Consider the following 22,718-nt stretch of genomic DNA (forward strand, 5'->3'; position numbering starts at 1 on the left):
AACAAACTGGAAGAAGACAAAGGGTAAGAAAAGTGACCTGAGGAGGAAAGGAAGAGATGGTAGAAAAAATAGTCCTGAGAAGAAAGAGAAAAGGAAATCAGTCAACGAAAACTGTACTGGGACAACTGGGTAAGTCTGATTTTATGGACCCATGCTGCTGGAGGCTCCCTGGTTTGGGGAGCAGGGTTAAGAGTCCCAGCCCCTGATCCCTCCTGCATGTACATTGCTTAGTTACACCTGAGGCCATGGGAGCCTCTTCCATCTCTCCCTCTGTGGGCATCAGCCTGAATTATTGAGGTCCTGCGGGAGAGGCCACATTGGAGACATGGTCCTCGGCAAGGAAGGGGTGTAAAGTGTCATCCCCCCCCAGCCCTGGGGCTTGCTGGATTGGGATGATGTATTACAGACCCTGTGATGTGCTGCTGAAGCATGATTTCACTTTCCAGTGATAAAATCAGACTTACCCACCCCCCAGTAGGGCTGATCCCCTGTATCCTCTGTGCTGTGCCCCTGTGGTGGGTACAGCTCATGGGCTGTGGATTTTCATGGCATAAACTGTCCAGAACGCTGTTGTTGTGCCGGTTGTGCCAGCAGCATCCAGGAGGTGGGCACAAAGTGTATCCAGTCTCTTGAATTTACTATGGGAGGCAAGGAGATGCAGGCTGGCTCTGTGGATGCTTCACCCACCTCCAGCTCTTCCCCATCAGCCACAACCTGCTGTTGCTCAGCAACAGATGGGTTTGGGGGGAAGTAAAAAACCAAAACAAAAAGGTTGTTTTTGATAAGATCCTTGACAACTCCATATGTTTTTTACACACAATTGGGGTTTTGTGTCACTTCCTCTGGCGCTGTCACCTCTGCTGGCATGCAGGGCAGGATGTGATGGGTTCACAGGTGCTCAGCTGCCCCATGGGTGCACAGAGGGGACATCAGGACATTGGACATTCGATACAGAGAGTTTCTATGGGAAGTCTGGGGGTCTGAACCACCCTGCCTTGCTCTGCTTTGCCCATTGCTCATCCTGACTGCTGCTTTCTGTTCGTCTCCAAGCCGTTGGGTTATAGGCAGGAGCCCCTTTGGTAACAGCTTTTGCACTCGTCTCTGCACTGTTCTCTGCTACAGAAGCTTTGGATTTGCTGGGGCAAATTCCATCAAACGATGGAGGGTGGGAAAAGCATCTCCAAGAAAAGCTGCACTGCCGCGAGCCTGGGAAACCAGGCATCCATCCTGGAGTTCTCCTGCCCTCCCTGCCTCTGCACACACATTCAGCACCGGCCCCACCACCCCACTGACTGCTTGGTTCCAGTGCTGCTGGGAGCTTTGGCAGCACGTGGTGGCCCAGCTGCAGCTTCTCCCTGGAGAACCCATCGACCCCTTCTTGGGCACTGGGGGCAGTCACCAAGTTTTTAGGCTTACACAGGCACCCATTCATAGCAGCCTTCCAGTATCTGAAGGGGCCTACAGGGATGCTGGGGAGGGACTATTCATTAGGGACTGTAGTGACAGGACAAGGGGTAACGGGTTGAAATTTAAACAGTTTAGACTGGATATAAGGAAGAAATTCTTTACTGTTAGGGTGGTGAGGCACTGGAATGGGTTGCCCAGGGAGGTTGTGAATGCTCCATCCCTAGCAGTGTTCAAGGCCAGGTTGGACAGAGCCTTGGGTGTTATGGTTTAGTGTGAGGTGTCCCTGCCCATGGCAGGGGGGTTGGAACTGGATGATCTTGAGGTCCTTTCCAATCCTAACTATTCTATGATTCTATGATTCTATGCTGGGGCTTGGTGTCTTCACTGCAGGAAGATGCTCAGTTTAGACCTGGGGAGGTTCACGGGGTGTTGGATGTGGGGAAACACTCAGGTTGTTGTGCTGTCAACCCCAAATTCAGCACAGCGAACCCTGTTCTGTGTCCTGATGTGCTGTGTTGTGCTTGACCTCTCGGGTGTTTCTCCACTGTGGGAGTTGTGGTGAAGTTGGCATTGCGGAAGGGCCGCGTGGCTGCTCCTGGATCCTGAGCCAAGCTTCCATGTTTGTTTTTTCCAGGCTTATCAACCTCCTTCCCCATCGACGGGACCTTCTTCAACAGCTGGCTGGCGCAGTCGGTCCAGATCACTGCTGAGAACATGGCCATGAGCGAGTGGTCCCTCAACAACGCTCACCACGAGGACAGCACCCCTGGCCTCTCCGAGGAGCTCCTGCAGGACGAGGAGACCTTGCTGAGCTTCATGATGGACCATTCCCTGCGGTCCCCGTTCAAGCAGAGCGAGGCCACAAAGAAAGTGAAAAGCAAAACAAGAACGAACACTAAGAAAAAGCTGCCCCGGAGCAGCCCCCCGGCTCTGGGTGGGAGCCACCCGGAGAGCTCGGAGCTATGGACTAACAGCACCGGTGACTTGTCGGATGATGCCACCAAGCCCTTCGCTTCGGATTCCAGACCGAGCAAGTCAGAGAAAGGGGCTGTGAAGCTTCCCACCGACCGCAAAGGGACGGGCGAGGTGAAAAAGGCGGCCAAGAAGGGCTCTCTCCCGAAAGCCAGTGAGCCTCATCCTGGGGCGCGGGGCTGCGTGAGCAAGGAGGAGGAGGAGGATGAGGATGAGGAGCCGCCGCGCTGCGCTCAGCCGGAGCCCAGCCCCGCGCCCAAAGTGCCTGACTCCGTAGGTAGCCCCAAAACCGTCGTGCGGTTTTAAATTACCAAAGGAGAGCCGAGGGCCGAGGCGGGTCGCAGCCCCCCAAGCCCGACGGCGCCGGCGGAGCTCCCTTGCGTCACTTCGACACCGAGACGGACGGCTACTTCTCCGACGCCGAGATGAGCGACTCGGATGTGGAGCCCCGCAGGGCGCAGCGGGGGCCAGCTGGATGCGGCCGGCGAGGACATCGTCAGGATGAGCATCCTGGCGTCCTAACTCCTCCCCGGCACGGCTCGCGCGAGGCCTCACACCCAGTTCCAACTGCCATGTCCAATTCCTGCCTGGGATCATAGCGGGGGGGGGTTTTTACTATGTGTATATAGTTGGAAATTCGGCACTGTTGTCTTTCTCTTCTCTGTACGCCTGAGATACAGCTTCAGCTTCACCGACATCGATGACCATGACAGTGGTGGTCCCTCCCCGGCTCCCTGCCAGACCCCGCTTCCCAGGAATGCGAGCCGGCACCCAGCAGGACCCATTAGGGTGCCAAGGGCGGAGGGTGCTGGTACCCATGCTCTCTGCAGGGATGGCAGTGTAATTAATGGGCATTATTTAATGAGGGGCAGATTCCTGCCCGGGATGGTTGCCCCCGGAGCAGGGAGCGAGCAGAGGGTATGGTAGTGGCTAGCTGCGGGAGGGGATGTACCCACTTGGGTACGTGTAGATGAGGAAGTAAATAAGTGATGCTAAAATAAATACTGACTAAAGCACAAAAGCTTGTTGGAGGGAAGCCCGTGGGGTGGAAGATGGCAATGTTAGTTTCTGGTTTTAGGGAAAATCCCCTTCATCGTGATTTTTCCCGTCCTTTTTCCATCTGGTCGGGATCCGTCCAGGAGCCAGGATGTGAAATTTCTCCTTACCCCTGCCCCATGGGTCGACCCCCTTGAGGTCACTGTTAAAACCGATGCGATTGACTCAGGTGAATGGATATACTGAGAGTAATGGGAAATGGAATGTGGGGCAGGATGAAGGAGAAAAGCATCCTCTCTAAACACCATGGGAAGCTGGGGTTAACCTGCGAGGCTGAGCAAAGTTTTCCTGCCCATGCTTCTCTCCAATGGCTGCCGTGGTCCCACTGACATTTGAAACCCCCTTTGCACAATGGAACACTCGGCCCCGAGGCCGAACAGACCATCACCGAGGGGAAATGGAAACACTCGCCTTCACCAGTTTGTTTTCCTACTAAACCCTACAATGGAAACGGTGAATTGATTCCTCCCTATCCCTTTCTTTGTTATTTAATTCCTTCAATCCTGGGTACAAGCTGTTGACTCGTTGTGGGAGAGTGATTCACAGAAGCTGACATTATAAATAGTACAATAATTTAATGCATAAAACGTCCCCAATAAGCCTTAAATGTTGTTTAAAAGCCCCTGGTTACCTACAAGTCAGGCGAATTTCCATGTTTGCACTTAATTGCACCATTACTTCGGTTTTGGCTTCAAAGGTCACAGTTAAAGTCGTGCTACGTGTTTTATTGGAGTGACCCCAGTGTGAGCTCAGGGAACAAAAAGAAAAACACACACAAAAAAAAACACAAAAAAAGGAAAAAAAAAAAGGAATTCACTGAAACTTTTGTTGTTGTTGTTTTTTAAAAATAAAAAAGTATTTAAAAAAAGAAGAAAAAAAAGAAAAAAAAAAGAAACCAGATAACCCAAAACCTGGGACACTTCCGCAACCAGTTCAACCCATCACAAAACAAGCAACCCTGCAATTGTCAGACCAATCCGTCAACCAGTTTTGTGGATGCCAAAGAATCTTTTGACAGTCAAACAGCACAGCCAGAACCCGGAAACTTGTCACAATAGGAAATAATACCAATTGGAAGTTCAATTTAACAACAAAGGACTAAAGACACACTCATAACACACTGCTGCGGCGTTAGGTTCCAAGCTTGCTCCGAGGGATGCTGCTGCTCCGAGACCGCATCCTGCCGTTTTGGTTTCCAGTGCTTTTTGCTCATTTCACTGTGAGCTTTCTGTTTTGAAACTCTGAGACTCCTTCAATTGACGTTTTAGGGTAGATCATCTGTTACCAGCCTTCCAAAGTCCTGATTAGTGATTAAATTGCAGCAGAGATAAGCGATGACAGCCTAGCTCATCCCAGGCATGGCAAAGGGGCTTGGGCTTCAGGTCGGATACTTGCACCCAGCCCTGGCTAAGCCCAACACTATCCTGGCTGAGACTGACCATGCCTGGGAAGGAATCTTCCTCAGATGGGAAAAATGGGACACAAGTTATTAGTGGGGGGGGAAGAAAAGGGAAAAAAATCATCAGAAAATCAACAAAATGGGAACCACCTTTGTTATAAATTAGCATAATCCATTGAGGTTGGGAATGAAAATCTCAGTAATTAAGGCTCAGTATGTTCGGATAATGTTAAATACAGTAAATAGGACTTAGTTTATCTTATCAGGCTTGCTAGCTTTAGCTACAGTATCCTAGTATAAGAGTCATAACAATAATCAATATGCTGCCTTTTAATGAATCTTGCTTCCGTGTGCTTCACTCAATTATGGTTAAATCAGAAAAAGCAATCCACAAGTTTCACTGTACACAGCTCCATTCATCAGCTTCTGCACTACTTGTCTTCTCAGTACAGGAAAGCAAAGAGGGGGAGACTTTAAAGAACAACCAACCCAGCGCCACCAGCACCAGACAATAAACCAGCTGCAAACACCCCCGAAATACCAGGCACTGTATTTTGCCATTGGGAGATGGTGTTTAGGTAGGGAAAGGTTAAGGGAGCTGGTGGGGCATGTCCAACCTGGGGAGAAGAACGGGTTAAGGGGGATGGAGAGGAGAAAAGGGGCTCTTGTGAGCCACAGGCTGGGTGAGGACTGGACCACTCTGGTGCATCCCCTGCCCAGAGCATCCTCACCACCGCCTTGGAACAGGGTAACCTGGCGTTTCCAAGAGAAAATGCACAAGGAAAATATTTTTGATGTACTGTAAATGTATTTTGAAATGAATAGAAAAAAAAATAATTACTATAAAAGGGTTTATTTTAGTAGAGAAATATTGTCTTTTAAGATGTATAAACTACAGGAATTGACATTTGCACTGTAAGAGCACCCGTTTCCTTGGAGAGGCAGCAGCCGCTGAGATGAGGATGCAAAGAGCATCATGCCCTCATCATGGAGCACAGCCCCAACGTCAACCCCAGCCCTGATGGTGGTGGGAGTTCCCTGAGGACAGCTCCCATTCCACACACCCATTTTCCCCATTCCCATTTTTTAGTTCCTTCTAACTTTTTTTGCTTTTGCACCTATTTCCCTGGGGCTGGGTGCCTGCTGTCCGTGGAGCTCATCCCAAGGCGGGTGCAGAACGGAGCCGGGAGGCGAGAGCAGGATGTGGGAGGATGCTGCTGCAGGACAGGGCAGGAGGTTTGGTTGTTCTTTAAGGAGCTCACCCCGCAGTTTGCACCATTCCACATACAAACAGACCGACTTCACATCAGTTACAGGAAACGATATGAATGTCGCAGGAGGAGAAACCCTTCTGTTTTCTTTGTTTCAAAGAACGTGATGTGCCATTTGTTAATACAAAAGAGAAATATTGAAAATATATTGAAAAGAGCAATTTTAAATTATTTTTGGCTTATGTTGCAATATTTATTTTCTTGTATTAGAAATTCCTTTGTAGAGAAAAAATGTATTTTTCATTAATGCAAAAACCTATTTCTCCTTTTTGTACATTTTCCATGTTAGTTAATCCTTAAAGCAATATAATGTTCTCAAACTCGTTCTGTGTGAGACTGTATTATGCATGCTATTTGTGTTGCCTTGGAATAGCTCTGTCTGCCGTTATTTTCATCCTGTTTAGATACAGTGTATGCTTTAATACACATTGGGACCATGGCCCATTGCTTATGAAAAAATCCCTTTGCATTCCTCAATGTGTTGGCAAATGCAGTCAATAAAGCAGTGTTTTCTGTGTACCTCTGTGTCGGTGTAGTGAGCAACTTCACACAGAGCAAGTTTACCTGGGGACCAGTGGGCTGATTGAAGCATCCCAGGGGATGCAGCTCTGTGCATGGGAATGCATCTCAATCTGAGATGGGTCTTCCTAGGGGCATGGGGAAGAAGAGAAAGAAATCCATCTTTAAACTACCACAGCCTTATATTTGGCTCTTAAAAGGAAAAGGATCAGTTTATTGGAAACTAAGGATTTGATTACTGGGTTGTGTTACTGTTCGCAGTGATGATGACCACCCCAGTGATGAACTCCTGGCTGGTCCACAGAGCATCCCTGCTTCTGGCGCCTGTATTAGGGACATTAGTGATGGCTGGGATGGTCTAACTGGACGTGTCATGGGAATGGGTATGGGAAACAACCCAAATGACCAGAAGTAAAGGAAAAGAATGTTTTGGGGCAGCTAAAAGGAGGATGTTGCTTCTGTACTTCCTTTCCCAGAGAGCCCATTTCATAAGAGTGACCGTAACAGATGACAATGAAACCATCAATGTCATCAGGTGAGAGCCATCAGCCATGAGGATCACCACTGTTTGTCCAGGCACCAGGGCTCCATCAGCACCACATTGTCTTTCTCCTAAAGCCCAACCTGAGAAATACTTTCCCAATAAAGTTAGAAATCATTCATATATATATATATATATTCATATATATATATATATATATATATATATAAGCACTTACAGCACACAGGGCTTCCCTGCGTTGCTTGCTTGGGGTTTGCCTGTAGCACCCTCATCACAGATAGTGCTGAGTGCCTTGATCTGGAGTAGGCAGGTGAAGAATCATTTCAGTTTAATGGCAAAATAAATGCTAGGCTGTCCCCTGTCTGTTTTGCATAAGGATTGCAAGTGCCACCATAAATACTAATGGGGCCAATCTGCCCCGGAGTTGGTAAATCATCAGCGATGGATGTGAAAGTGAATTCATTTCCCTTCAACTTATCCCCACAGAACTGCAGCAAGACCTCGGTTCATTGTGTTTGATTAAGTGCTGGTGGTGTAACATGATTTCCCCTACCCATTAAAAATGCTGGTGCTTGCACTTCGCCATAAACGCCTTTAATGTGATGGGAGTATTTAATATTTACTCTTCCAAAGTTCATACATTTAGGGGAGACATTCTGTGTGCTATAAATAGCTCCCGGGCCTTGGATTTCCATGTAGGGCTGTGAAATGATGTGTCTGCTGTGATTGCAACAGATGAACAGGGAAAAGAACTCTAAAAGAAATAAACAGGCCTATGACTAACCCACAAAATAAGGGAAAAATCCCGCTCCGACCAGCACTGACCCTGGCTGAACCAGATGGGTTTCACAATTGCTGCCTCTGCCTTTCATGTCTTGCCCATCGCAAGCTTCACTTGACAGAGCCATTCCCTGTTCATTTAATGCACAAGTTAAAAACAGACTTGTGTGGGTGATGGGGAGGGTTTAACCATCGCCTTCCGTGGATGCTCAGCGTGGGGAAGTGGGAGTGATGAGATGGGGCTGGTTTTGTTTGTGGGCAGCTCTTTCTGCTCCTCTGAAGGCCCCATACACTGAAGTCCATCCACAGAAACGAGCGGTTTGGGAGGCACAGGGTGAGAGCAAGGCTTTGCCCATATCCATCCTTCAGATGGAGAGGGACTTCTGACAAGGACCTGTAGGGACAGGACAAAGGGGAAGGTTTTTAGGCTTTCTGAGGATGCTGAGGCACAGTCAGGCACGGGGCAGCAGCATCGCTGTTCATCCATGTGGCAAGAGCCAAACGTGAGCCCAGCCATGAGGACTTGGGTCATTCCTCTGATCCGAAGCCTGAGAGCATCTCCCAGTCCTCTGTGCATTAGACAACAGCTATAAAACCGGCTTGTATAAATACACCAGGAGGAAAAAGGACTGCAAACAGCCAAGCTCCGAGAGTGCAAGCTGGGCAGCAGCACAGCACAGGGAGTGTGCCCCTCCGCACCACCAGCAACCACAGCCACCTCTCACCAGCCAGCCATGTGCAGTGTTTTCCATCCCAAGCATTAAAAAGTAGTTGCTGATGATAAAGTAATTGCCCCACCTGACACCAGGGGAGATGATGCTGCTGCATCCAGATTATGGGTGGAAAACACCATCTGAGCTTTGGGACTCAGCAAACATGGTCCCCCCAGCCCTACCAGGAGGAGCAGCTCTGGTGGGAAATACCCTGTAAAGGTATTTCTATCCAGCTCCTTTCCATCCATAAAGGTGAAATTGGGTGGGATACAGCAGGGACGCAGCTGGTTTGGGAGCAGCCAGCCACCAGCACTTGTTGCACAGGTAACTAAATGTGATTATCACTGAAGACACACTTAAATGGGGAAAAGACTTAACTGCAGACATAGGTTATTCTCAGCATTGAGGAGTGGTTAAAGGTAAACTAAAGATCCTTTCGGATCATGAACTGTTCCCATGGTGCCAAGCAAGAGCCAAGCAGGAGGTGGCTGCTCCGGCCATCACCTTCTCCGAGAAGGAGGAGGGAGATGCTTCAGGAGAATGATGGGGAAAAGCCCTTGAGCAGTGCAGGCAGCAGAACCACGCTGGGTGAGGAGCAGCAGAGCTGCTCAGTTGCTCCATATGGCACCAATAACCCAGTGCAGCATCCAGCATCCATTGGAAAGCCCAGCTACGGCGTGAACCTGTCCCACCTCATAGTCCATCAATGGGGATTGCTGATGGCTGATGAATGACTTTCCTAAAAAGTCATTTGTTCAGCCTGTCCCTTCCAAGCCTCCTCTGCTGAAGAGCTTGCCAAATGCTGCTGGGAGCAAAGCAAGGAAGCAGGGAGCAGCTCTAAACCTCAGAGGGATGAGCTCTATGTGAGCTTTGCAGCACTTTAAGAGATTAAAATTGATTTAACCATCTCAGGCCATGCAAAATTCCCCAGGTTGAGCAGGGATGGGAACCCCTCCGTTACTGCACCCTGCAGTGTTCTTGTTCTTGCAGATTCTGCCATCTTACACTTTATATTTAGATGTTGAGCGATTATTTAACCACAGCATCATATCCGCGCTGTACAACTCCACAGCTGTGACATTTCAGGGTTATTGCCTTTGCAGCATCTGTAATAACAGAAGGATGAAGAATGTCAACATGCGGATGGGACAAGGCAAATAGGCACTGAGTTGTTCTACACGGAGAGCAAAGGTACTGGGGTGTTTCCCGTGTGATGAGTGTAGGAGTCACAAAGGGGAAAAGAAGGTCGGCTCTGGGTGATTTTATTGCTCTGGCCTTCCCTCCTCACCTCCCCTATGGGTCCAGGCATTGTCTCAGCAGGGAAACTGGAAAAGAGCCCATTAAATGCAGGGCACAATACACCAAACCCCCAGCAAACCCAGCAAAGCCTGTGTTGAAAGGTCCCTTTTGCTGCTCTGCGTGCAAGGTTGCGTTTGATGGTACATAGCAAGAGAGCAATGGTGAACTGCTGAGCTTTCATGGTGGTTTTCTATGAACTTCTCCATAGGTAAACATTGGTTAAAGTGCCTTAAGAGCAAAATTAAGTGGACTTTTGAAGGCTGTAATCTTCACTGAGACGACTGCTTTGGATGTGCAGCTGCAGGGAAGCTCGGTGTTAGGATGGGTGCACTTGCAGCTCCTGGCAGAAATACCTTATCATGGAATGCCTCAATAAGCAGCAAAACGAAAAGAGAGTGTGGACAAGGTGCTGGGAAATGTTTGTTTCCTCATTCCAGGGGGAAACGGCCTGGACAAATCAATAGATTCTGTTTCTCCTCTTTCCTCTGTGATTCTTGTTCAGCACCACCAAAGCTCTGCGTTCCCTCCTGGGTGCAGAAGGATGAGACCAGCAGGAGAGCATCTCACCTTCAGGATAGCCCATCACCAACCAACAACCCCATCTGCACCGTAAGCCAAGCCCAGCTCCCCCAGAGCCATGCACAAGTGAAGATGGAGGGGCACAGCCTGGTGCCTGGTCTATCAATTGCAGTGTTTCTTTCCAAACTCCTGGAGCCTGCTCATCCGCAGGGATTACCTTGGGCTTGGCTGTTTTTGTGGACTGCATAGAGTAAGAGCAGGTTTATTTCCCAAATTAAATAGTAATCTCAGTGTAATTCTGCTTTCCAATGGGAGGACACGGGATGCCATTTACCAGCTTATGAGACTGCTGGCTGGCTTTTCTTATACACTTTATAACCTTTGGCATAGCCAAGGGTTGCCATCTCCTTACAGTTCAATGGACAATGCTGCCTCAGCAAACAGAACCACTTTACACTCACAAACAGGTGGCCAAGCAACCCCAGGGCAGCACTTCCCTGCTAGCCAGAAGGAAATGCACTTGGACCCTCACAGAAATCCCACTTTGGCTGATTTCCCAGTCTGAAGGTGTTTGCTGGCTGCTGAGGAAGGGCTGGGATGCTGGGTGCTGACAACACTGAACTCATCCCCCATTTCCAAACCCATTTTGCATTTGTGGTGTCAAGAGACAAAACAACTCCATTCTCTGCTTCACTTTGTGCCCTTTTGTCTTTCCTGGGGAGGGCTTGGGGCCAGGAGTGTGTCCCCACTATGGGACATGGCTCCGCATGCGGGGCTGTCCCCAAGGATGCTCCTGTGTGCTGGTCCAAGCAGAAGTGCTGCTGCAGGCGGCAGCTTCGGCTGCGTTTGCTCTCAAGTTTTGACTCATCCCGACCTGAAACTCAGAGCGAAACCAATGGGGGGATGGGGAGACCTGAGACACTGAAACCAGGGGGAGGGGGATTGGTACCCATGGGAGGAACCAGGGGGGAGGCTGAAGAGAACCAACATGGGCTCACTGGGACCTCAACAATCCCGTCTGCTCCCAGCCTGGCCTCCCTTGGGTGCTGCAGCCTCTTCTGGGATCATGGAATGGGTTGGGTTGAAGGGACCTTAAAGCTCATCTAGCTCCAATCCCTGCCACGGGCAGGGACACCTTCCACTTGGTTGCTCCAAGCCCCATCCAACCTGACCCTGAACACTGCTGGGAATTGGGGCATGCTCCTGGATCCAATCCAAGCAAGAGGACTGACAAGCTAAGCTCACTTTTGGAGGAATTTGTTTCTCATCCTGTGCCACCATCAAACGTAAATCTAAAGATTGTAACGCTGCCTCAGCTGACCCAGCCCAATCTCTGCTCCTCTAATGTCCAAGCCACATTCCCAAACCTCCACACTGGCTTTGCCCTGCGCAGCTGAGCCCTGTCACAGCTCAGTGCAGCTCAGCAGCATGGCAAGACGCTTGCATCCCACTCCTGCATGTGCATCTTTGACCCCAAATTACCAAGGCACGGAACACAACATCTCCTTCCTAAGACACGGATCCTGCAGCTCTGCCTGTCCCACTCAGGGCTCAGTTCCCTGTGGCCATCATCTCCCCTCGGTGTGGTTCTGCTGCCTTCATATGGGGCAGGAGACACCGAGAGCATCATCTTCCCCATGCAGCGCAGAGCCGGTGTCAGCCCCAGACACAGGATCCCAGCGCTCTGCCCACAGGCTGCTGAGGACAACCAGCCCAAAGGAGCAGGTTTGGCTTCCCAGCAGCACCGGCCCCCTCCTTCCTTCCTTCCTTCCTTCCTCCCCATGCCACCACTTTCAGCAGCCACCGGCTCTGCTCCAGAGGATGCTGCTTCTCACAAGGCTTTGCTGTTTGGGGTTTGTGGTCAGTGTGGGCCCACTGGCTCCAGAGGGAGAAACTGGGGCTGCCCCCCTTCCTCCCCAGGGTACATGTGGCTCTCCAAGCAGTTGGGGTTGGGTCTGATGGGGTGGAGAGGGGCTTTGCTCCGAGAGAGCTTCCCCTTGCTGCTGCACACAGGCTCTGTGCTGGCAGCACAGCCCTGTTTGAGAGCCCCTTCCCACCCCAGCAGTGGGGACAGCGATCCCCAAGGCACATCAGGCTGTTCTGCATCACTGCAGCCTGAGGACCATCAGCTGCCCAGTGCATGCAGTGCTCTTTGCTGAATGATAAATGCAGTATAAAGAGGTTACCACAATAATTCTATGGCTTCTCACGTCTAATTCAGTGGCAAAGTGGCATTTCAGCCCCACAGGCTGAGCCATCGTTGCTCCTTCAAATGACATGGGATGGATGGGAGCAGAGGAGACCCAAAGGGATGCAGGGATGTGCACAAAGGAGCTGCTTTCATGGTAGCAGCACATGGGAATTGCTCTTTTCTGCAGGTCCCAGAAGGTCACTGGCAAAGGTCCTGATGGTGTGTGCTCCAGCCTGGGCACTGCCGCCTCCAGGGCGGACATCCCAGTACCGGGAAAAGCATCTATGGGACATGCAGTGCATGGGGGTCACACTGAGTGCCTGCAGAGTGGCTTCATTCCCATGGGACAGCCTAGAAGAAACCACCCCACCACCCATTGTGCTGCACATGGAGGGGCAGGTCCTGGCTCCAGCACTTTTATCAAGCCCCCCATTCACCATCAATACAACAAACAAAGCAGCAAACCACAAGGGAAGGGTGGGGAGACACCCAAGTCTGCGTTAGGTACAAACACTGCTGGGCTGCACAGCGGTTACTTCCCCCCATGCTTTATGCAGAGCAATCGTGCAAATCAATGTAAAGCAGCCCTTGCTGCTGGGACTGAGCAGAACCCTCCCGATGGGAGGAAGAGCATCACCCTCTTTCAGTGCCTGGCCCCTCAGGAGCTGCCACAGCCCCTGTCCCGCAGCTCAAAAGCACTTCGGGGTCCCTTGCGGATGAAAGCCGTGGACAGCTGGAGCCAGGAATGGGTGTTTTGGAGCAGAGGCTTAACTTCTTCTAGAAGGAATTGCAGGCGCTTGGTGCATTGGAGCAGCAGGCACAGATGGAGCCTGGGAATGATGCCCCCATAACCCAAGCCTGAGCAGAAGGGGCTTCTAGGAAGTGGGATGCTTAAGCTGTACATTTCCTTCCATAACTGCGATACCTTTCTTTGGTTTGCCTGGTGCAGACATGAACCACAACGAGAAATGCCTTTAAAGCCTCACACCTGCTCTAACGTTTCCTAACGCTATTGCTGAGAGAAGAACAATGAAACAACACCGATGGCATCAAACACTGACAAAAAGCCAAACTGTGGTGGAGGTTTCGGGTTAAAGAGCATCTGAGCATCTCCTCATGCAGTTCCCACCTGTGGATGCAGAAGCTTTTGGGTATTACAGCAGAGCATCCCACCAGCATTAACCTGAAATTAAAAGGGGGTTTTAGCCTTGTAAGAGTATCTTGCAGGCACAGCTATATTGAGTAGCTTATATGAATAGAATTTAATGCTGAAAACCCCAATTCCTGGATTGGAATGACATGGAAAGACAGAGAGACACTCACTTATGTCCTTTACAATCACAACGTGTGGCACCAACCATTGCCAACGCTCAGCCTTAGGATGCTCACAGCATGGCAGGATCCCTGCATGTGCTTATCCTGGACAGGGACCATCCTCTGAACTCTGCTTCCAAGGAAATCTGATTTTGGAGAGCTACCAAGAAGCTGGAATGTTCATTGGTGGTTTAAATAGGGGCTTTCTGCTGGTGCTCCTGGGTGCTTGGGACCAGTGAGAGTGATGGATGCTGAGGGTTTCCCACCTTAGGCCAGGCAGGACTGCAGTGAGCCTGGCTCTGAGGACCACATCTGCACAGCAACACCCCTGCCTCCTGCACATTTTATACTACATCTTATGAAGAACCACTGCTCTCCCAGCTCTCTGACATGAGAGTCAGAAGGGAAGTGCCAAGTGCAGAAGGGAAGAAGCCACCCAAATTCAGGCAGAACACAACAGAATCCCAGTCTTCCATGCAGCATCCACTGCCCATGCAGGAACCGGCTCCCGGATCCCCTTCTCTCCCTATTCACATCCCGCATGCTCATGGTTTCTAAGGAAAGGCCACTGTGAACTGCACTGACATCACCAGCTTATTTTACATTAGATACTAAACAGACATAAATGATCACTTCAGCTTAATTACATAATAATTAAGCCCTCATATTCTTGTCATCTGCTCCTGTCAACGGCAGCCGGAGCGGAGCTGCTGCTCCTCTCAAAGAGCCGTCACTCATTGCTGCAAGCTTCTGAGAGGTGTCAAAATAGGGGTGATTCTGCCTGCAAAGCTGGGCACGGGGTGCAAACAAGGATCGTGCTTCACTTCAGAGCCCTGCCAGGGAGCAGGGGCCGTGGGGATGGAGAATTCCCACATGCTGGCAGCGTGGGATAATGCACCAGGCTCCTAGCACAGGGTCACCATGGCCCAGCAGTGGCACCAGGATTGCACCTGCATCGAGTGAAATCAGCTCTTTGCCTTGTGTGGGATGTGGAAAATAAATGTATTGAAGCATGTTAAATGTAGGGCTGGCAAGAAAGCTGGAGGGAGGCTTGGGACAAGGGATGTAGGGACAGGACAAGGGGAATGGCTTTAACCTGCCAGAGAGGAGACTGAGATGAGCTCTCAGGCAGAAGCTGTTCCCTGTGAGGGTGCTGAGGCGCTAGCACAGGGTGCCCAGAGAAGCTGTGGCTGCCCCATCCAATACATGAACAGTGCCAGTGGGGACCTAAACCTTAATATCCCTGTGAGTACAAACACCTTGATGCTGACCTGCATCTGTTACCTTCTCCATCATCAGAAGGGGCTTTGGGGTGTGGATGCTGGAGGAGGGCTGTCTCATGGCACTGCAGAGCCCAGGGCAGCCACAGCATGATGCTGGTGCAGATGGAAGCATCAGGACCCTAAGCACCCCATGCAGTGGGGTGATTAGCACCATGGAGCATCATACTCCACGTGCTGCTGCAGCAGGAGCAGCCAACCCTGCATGGAGCTATCCCCATGTCCCCACCATGCTGAGCCTGCCTGGGGATGCCACAGAGACCAACCCAGGCAGGGAACAGGCATCACCCCAGGGGAAAGCAAAGAGAGATCCCCACATCCCCAAAGTGCAAAAGCAAATCTGAGCAAAACCACTTAAATCTGCATCACAAACACGAGTCTTGCACCCCCCTGCTTGTACAAGGGAAAGCTGTCACCACATTGCTTTTCCTGGGTAACTTATCAAACACAGTTGCTGCTCTTTGCCTGTGTTGGCCTGAAATAGGGGCCCATCTGCCCTTTCTTACCCTTGCGTTTGCCTTTGTGCTGTTTGTCTTCATAGAGCAATTCAGCCAAGAGCTTCCAGGGATGTTTTGCTCCTTGGAACATAATTCATCCCTCTTGTGCTCCCAAGTTCTGGAGCTCCCTGCACAACGCCCTGAGCTCCTGAGAAACAGCAGCGTGGAGAGGTTAAACAGTTTACAGCCTGCTGCCACCTATGGATGGAAAGCAGCGAGAGCAGGCGAGCTCCCGAGAGCACCCCGGCCTGCAATGAGGGCTTGCACCTAAGGATAAGAGCTGGCAGTGGGGAGATGCCATCAAGACCTGGGATTCTCCCTCCTCAGACCAACTGAGCAAGGTGTAGGGCACGGAGGGATGAGGGAGGGTGTTAGGAAATCCACCACTCACCATGTGGATGCATGTAGTCCAAGGAGGGAAATAAACCCTTTTTTTGGCTTGCTGGATTAATTGGATTATGGCATCTTTATTGACAGAGGGTAGCTTGCCCTCCCCTTTACCTAAGCGGTCTGATGTAATGAAGTCCTTAAAAACAGGAAGTATCTGCATTCAGATTGCTAAGGTGGTAATTTCTGCAATAAAACCTTACAGCACATATATGTATGTGTATATATATATATATATATATATATATATATATATATACACACATATAACATCTCATATACATATGAGATGTTAGAGCAGCTCCCAGCACCTAAAGGGGCTGCAGGAAAGCTGGAGAGGGGCTTTGGACAAAAGCCTGCAGGGACAGGCCAAGGGGAATGGCTTTAACCTGCCAGAGGGGAGACTGAGATGAGCTCTTAGGCACAAGCTCTTCCGTGTGAGGGTGCTGAGGCGCTGGCACAGGGTGCCCAGAGAAGCTGTGGCTGCCCCATCCCTGGCAGTGCTCAAGGCCAGGTTGGACACAGGGGCTTGGAGCAAGCTGCTGCAGTGGAAGGTGATGGAGATGGATGAGCTTTAAGGTCCCTTCCAACCCAAACCAGGCTGGGTTTCTCAAAGGGGCTGTAGTACCCATGGGAGGCCAGGCTGGGGGCAGAGGGCAGTGGCTGTGGAGGTCCCAAGCATGCGGCTCATCTCAGTGGGACTAACCTTCTACATTGGACTGGACAAACAGGAGGGCGTAGGGAGCACAATGCAGAGGAATCACTGCAATTCAATGGTACAAGGCACTGTCACATATATACCAATCTCCACGCTCATACACACGGTATTCATCTTCTGTTGCTCTGTTTGGCTGCATGCACACCCCAAGAGTGGAAACCTAACTGCAAGCAGGCATAGTCTAATCCACTGCTCTTGGGCATCCATCACAATCACTTGGCTCTGCAGAAAGAAGGTTGAATCCTTTCAGCACAGGGTTAAAAGATGCCCCATTATTTTATTCCTCTTCTTAATTCCAGCTTCTTGAAAAACCTGTTTTTCTTTTATCCTGAGTCATTTCGCATCAAGAAACCATTGTTCTGAACTGTGACTCATCAGTTTGCATCACCCCTTTCCAAACCCCTCCAGGGCACAGGGGCTTGGAAGCAGGGAATGGCAGCCAGCCGCTATTTACCACTAAATAGGCACTTCACTGCTGCATTGACTCATTGCTGTTTAAGCCTCATTTTGTTCCAGCTTCCCAACCGTGAAGCCAGAGCAATCGTTCTGTTTGCTTTTGTAATCACCTTTCATGATGAGCAGTGGTAGGACCCAGGTCTTCCTGACAGCCCTGCTCCTGGTTAAACACAAGTACATCAACTTGTAAGGAAGAGGAAAGGATCTAAGTGTTAGTGCTGAAATACCAAGCCTCCAAAACCCAGCAGCAACACAGCAGCTCATTACAGAGACATTGCTCATCTGGTAGAACTCATGGGGGAAAGAGGCCACCATCCCAATTATCCACTTCATTGAAGCTCTTATACAGCTCTGTTTGAATCCAAGCCAAAAGGAGCTCTTCTGGAGCTCGACTACCCTCTGCCACCCAGGGATACAGCATCCCTGCCCAGCAAATGCAGCATCAGCAGCCACGTGAGGGATGAGCATATTTTGAATGAGGACAAAATAGCCTTCAAATTCATAGGTGAAAGGCTTGATCCTGCTTTTCTTACACACCCAGACCTCAGTAATGCTCCTTGTGTACACCTCCTACTAAGTAGCTATCAATAAAGCAAAACAAACTAAGGAGTTTGGGTGCCTTATTTCCTCTAGATCTCACAGTTGTCAAGACTAAATGATGCTCAGCACCTTCTCCTTAACACATGATGCTGCACTTCCTTGTGGAACTGAAATCACAGCTCTGATATCCTGGAGTGCCAACTGGAGTCGGAGGGAGCTGCAAGCTCAGGCAGGGCGCTCCAGCAACCTCCTGCCATAGTGCCCTTGGGCTGAGCTTCATCCCAAGGGTAGGATTGCACACGGCATAGAGCAGCCTTAACAGTAAAAGGAGAAGGCAAAGAAAAGAACATCACTTGAAAACCATGTCCAGCCATGCAGTATGGGGCATGGCTCTATTTTCATGGGGGAATTAGCTGAATTTGGGGCTTGGGGGTTTTCTTTGGCTCTTGAGCAGCAGCAACATGAAAGCTTGCAGGAGGATGCTGCTCCTTCCACTTCACCTCATCTTTTAGTCTTAGGACAAGCTTCCCAAGGACCAGGGCCAGGAGCAGATTATTCGCTAGGGAGATACAGAGAGAGGTTAAGGGAGCAGACACAGGGATGCAATGTGACTATAAGCTACATTACAGAGGATAAAGAGGAAGGTTTGGGGACGTTGTGTGTGAAGGAAGGGTCTGCTCAGGCACTTGCTGCAATGAGGCAGGGGCTGGATTGCCTCTGCTCTGAAATAGTAAAACCAGGAACTGCATAAATCCAGGATCTCATTGGTGTTTTTCCCCTCCATGCTTTCCCTCTCCCTCCTTTCATGACTTCTTCCCCCAGTCCCCAGCACAGACTCTGGTTTTCCACTCACCTGCCTGTACAGGCTGCTGCTTGTCCCAGCTCCTGCCCGGTGCAACCCAGATCACAGCCCACTCCCTGCCACTCATCCCCTCTGGCAATGGGCTCCGGATACCAAGGAGGCTCCCAGAGCCTGTCTACAACAGAGAGCTACGCCCAGCATGGGTGCTGGATGAGAAGATGCTGAGCTAGGGTGGACCTGAGGGAGGAATCCAGCATCTGGGGCAGGAATGTCACTGACCTTTGGACCTGGGATGCAGGCTCAGCATGGGAGCTGATGCAGAGGTGCCTGGGATTGTCCCAGTGATGCAGAAGGGACACATCTCCTGCAGAGGAGCAGCAACACAAGAGGACTTGGAGCAGGACCAGCAATTCATTCCCCACCGTAGCCTTGTACCATGCTGGTCATCATCAGTGCCACTTAATAAGTACAAAAGCAAAGTATACACAACCCCATAACCCATTTCTCCCACATCTTCTTGCCCTTCTTTCACAATCTTATTACTGTAATAGTATCTTACTATTTCACCCTTTAATTATAATTTTGCAGAAGGAATACAGGTCTCAGCTGCATCTGTTTAAAGGATCTCACATCTGGACTGTACAAAAGAAAATATTACCTTTTTTTGGGGGGGATTTCTTTCTGTGCAGGGCTGTTATGGGCACAAGGTAAGGCTTCATTACACAACCTCCCCCCCGGCACATTCCCCTCTTACCTGGTCACATACTGGGTGGATTCTTTGCTTTATTACTTGACCTATTTCCCTTCCAATAAGCATCTCCCAGCAGCACCATGTCCTGCAGTGAGTTCAGATCCACTGCACACTCCCAAAGAGGTGCAAGTCCAATGACAGCTGAGCAGGTCAGGCCAGGACTTGAGCAGCACCATCTCCACAGTGTGTATTTCATAATTCCATGTTTATGGAGACATAAATAGACTCCATCCCCATCACATGCACTGGGATCTGTTACACATTCTCTGCTGCAGTCAGGCTTGCAGCTCTGAACTCCAATGAACCACAGTGACAGGAACTTCTCTAGTTTTCCTCATTGCTCCCCAAATAATAATGGCAAACAACACGTGTAAGAGTTATTCTGACTCTCTCTTACATCCTGACAACAGCTCTGCAAACACGAGCAGAATTCCTTCTCTGATAGAAGGCCCCATGGCAAATTTCCTCCCATGGATTGGAAGCATCAAACTGTTTAGGAACAGCTCTGCCAAAGAAAGCCAGAAGGGGGGAAAAGTCCTGTTGGTTTTTCACCTCAGGAGGCAATTCCAATAGCAGGTGAGGAAATGAAAGGATATTACAGAGTGGTAACAGCAGGTAGAAAGATGAGAGGGAGGCCAAACTAAGACTATAAATCCAAAAGAAGACACATTTTTGGGGTACAAGTGTCAAATCAACACAAGCTCCTCCTGGAGCTCTTCAGAACCAGCTGAAGAGTCACCAACAGAGCAAGCGGATGGGACACACTTCCTAAGACACCGGAGTAAACATCTCATTTGGCAGGAACACCCAATCCACTTCACACCAATGCTCTGAGTGCCTCTGGTGCCAGGAACAAAGCACAGGCTCTTAAAGAAAGGCAAGCTGTATTATTTAGCTTTGCCTCCTGCTCTGCATAAACCCTGCTCTGCAGGCAGCACCCAGCTGCTCTCCCTGCTGTAGCTGCACATCTGCATTTCCCCAGTGTCTCCTGTAATTACTTATTCACCAGTAAAGCAAAAGCTTTTCATTTGCTCGACTGCAAACTCCTTCTGAGGTTCTTTAAGCCTTTAAAACCTGCTGCAAGCACAGACTCGCACTCAATGTCCTCTGCAATTTCATGCTAATGCCTCTTAGTAACAGGATCTTGAACAGATTTATTTTAAACCTTGTGTCTATATATATACACATATACATATATATTTACATACTGTATATTACATGCATCCACTTACAGAGCAAGGAATAGAAGAGTTAAGTGGCACATACAGGAGTCTTTCACATCTCCAATTGATTTGAACCTAAACCAAAATCCTGCCGAGAAAGCAGCATGGAAACAGCACTTGGGCACTGGGGCTGGAACCAACAGTTTAGGCTCCAAATGCAGCTCCAAATGCCAACAGGTGTAGAAGAGCTTGAAATATGGGTTGAAGATTTGCAGTTGATGCTTATCTCTGGTCAGAAGCATCCAACGAGTGACCTCAGCTTTGTCCTTGGGAAGGGCCCAACCAGGACCAGCACTGCTCAGTGGGTTTGCAAAGCCCAGCCTAGCTGTTGGATGCAGGATGGATTTCCACATCAGCTGACAAACGATGGCATGACCAGAGCATGCACAGACTGATCGAAATACAGCTCCTATCACCAATTCCTCTCACTCCCCTTTAATTTCACAACCACCAGTGTTTCCCAATACCAGCCCTGGGGTCAGCCCACAAACAAGCTGTGGCAGAGCAGCACTGGGAGCCCTGTTTGTCATTGTTCTCCCTCTTACCTTGCTGGCAAGAGAACATCTTTCAATCCAGTTAATGTTTCCCTTCCTCCATTGCACAGACAGGAACTTGGTTCTAGAGATGCTCACACAACCCACAGGGCAGCCCCCAGCCATGGTCCCCAGTTCTGACCCCCTCTCCAGCTTGCTCGCTGCCCCATTTGCTGCTGCCACAAAGCTTTTAGGTTTCAACAAACCTCTAACAATGATTTTAACTTAAACCAAATTCCAACCTTCCTTGTAAGAGCCACATTCTCATGGGGGGAGCAGCTTCCTTCTTCACTCAAACCCCATGTGCAAAACCTGAGCTACGGCAGATCCTCTCAACAGGGTACCCCTTTAGCTCAGCTTCTCCCTCTGCACATACTACTGCAAGCATCATCCCATCCCTGCCCAGGCAGCAGCTTGTCACGATACATCCCATGTCCATAAAGTCACTGTATCTACTCACGGGTTAAGGTACTCAAGTACCATCAAACTGCTATGATCACATCTCCAACAGCTCATCTCCACCACAACCTATTGCAAAGGGTTTGCTCCAGCTAATACTGCTCCTGGAGTTGATTAAATCCCCCTGATAGTGAAGTAGCATCTCTGTAGGCGGAAAATATCTAGCCAAACAATATAAATTCTTATTTGCTTTTAGCAAAATGATGCATTTAGCCCCAGTACTGAAAACATGCCTTTAAGTCTTCCTTTTATGAGGATAGCATTTATTTACATTGCAATTTTAGGAAAGAGAATCAGAAATTACAAGTAGATCCAAGCTTTGCACCCACTCCACACATTGCAAGTTTTTGTGTTGCTCTTTTAACTTGTTATCTACTAAATATTGTCATAGATGGTTGCAACACAGCTGACAGTGAATGGCATACACTTAGAGCAGCTTTTTTGCTAAGAACGCAGAGGAGGTGACCCAAAACACCACTGATTTACACAGGGTTTGTGTAGTACCTTCACTAGCTTGCACATGATGAAAGCTCCTGGCATCACTGGGTAAAGGAGAGCATTGCTTCACCCCGTGTTGCTGGTGGTTGCTGAGAGTTCTTATTCAGGCAGTGACGAAGAGTGAACTAAACTCTCCAGACCTCACCTTCCTCACAGGTTAAGAGCCCTCTGCCTCACAAGGATGTTGAGGCAGGATTAGCAGGTAGAAAGCTTTGAGATCCTGGAAAGAAAAGCACCAAAGGCTCTAAAAATATCATTACCAGTTTCTTCCTGTGATGGGACATGTGCCATAAGGAATGGGATCATGGGAAAACCAAGGGATATGTTTCTTTAATTATTATTTGACCATAACTGCTCACCAAACACATTGCTAATTCTAGTTCAAAACTGTCAACTAAGAAATTATTTGAAAAATGTAAATGAAGAAGATAAAGAGTTCGGATTTAAAGCAGTTCCCTGCCACAGAAGGTTAATGCTGCTTCCCACAGGCAGTGCCCAACAGCATTGAGTGGACTCAGTTTGATATGTACTTAAACTCAGTGGCAATCCCCACTCCACACACGGCAGATCCCAGAGGGCAGCACCATTCAACCTCTCAAATCACATCCTTTTATTGCATTTTAAAACTGAAA

At 49.4% G+C, this 22,718-nt stretch overlaps 1 protein-coding gene across 1 annotated transcript in view; it reads left to right on the forward strand.

Moving 5' to 3' along the window:
- Window positions 1-6,624, forward strand: part of JADE2 (jade family PHD finger 2) — a 76,155-nt gene extending 69,531 nt beyond the window's left edge. The window contains 4 exon segments of the mRNA XM_034066783.1: window positions 2,042-2,679; window positions 2,681-2,716; window positions 2,718-2,843; window positions 2,845-6,624. Of these exon segments, the coding sequence (XP_033922674.1) occupies window positions 2,042-2,679; window positions 2,681-2,716; window positions 2,718-2,843; window positions 2,845-2,901 (857 nt within the window). The 3' untranslated portion in view covers window positions 2,902-6,624.
- The last annotated feature ends 16,094 nt before the right edge of the window (window positions 6,625-22,718 follow it).

The sequence above is a fragment of the Melopsittacus undulatus genome, chromosome 10, assembly GCF_012275295.1.
Source record: "Melopsittacus undulatus isolate bMelUnd1 chromosome 10, bMelUnd1.mat.Z, whole genome shotgun sequence".
Classification (NCBI taxonomy): domain Eukaryota; kingdom Metazoa; phylum Chordata; class Aves; order Psittaciformes; family Psittaculidae; genus Melopsittacus; species Melopsittacus undulatus.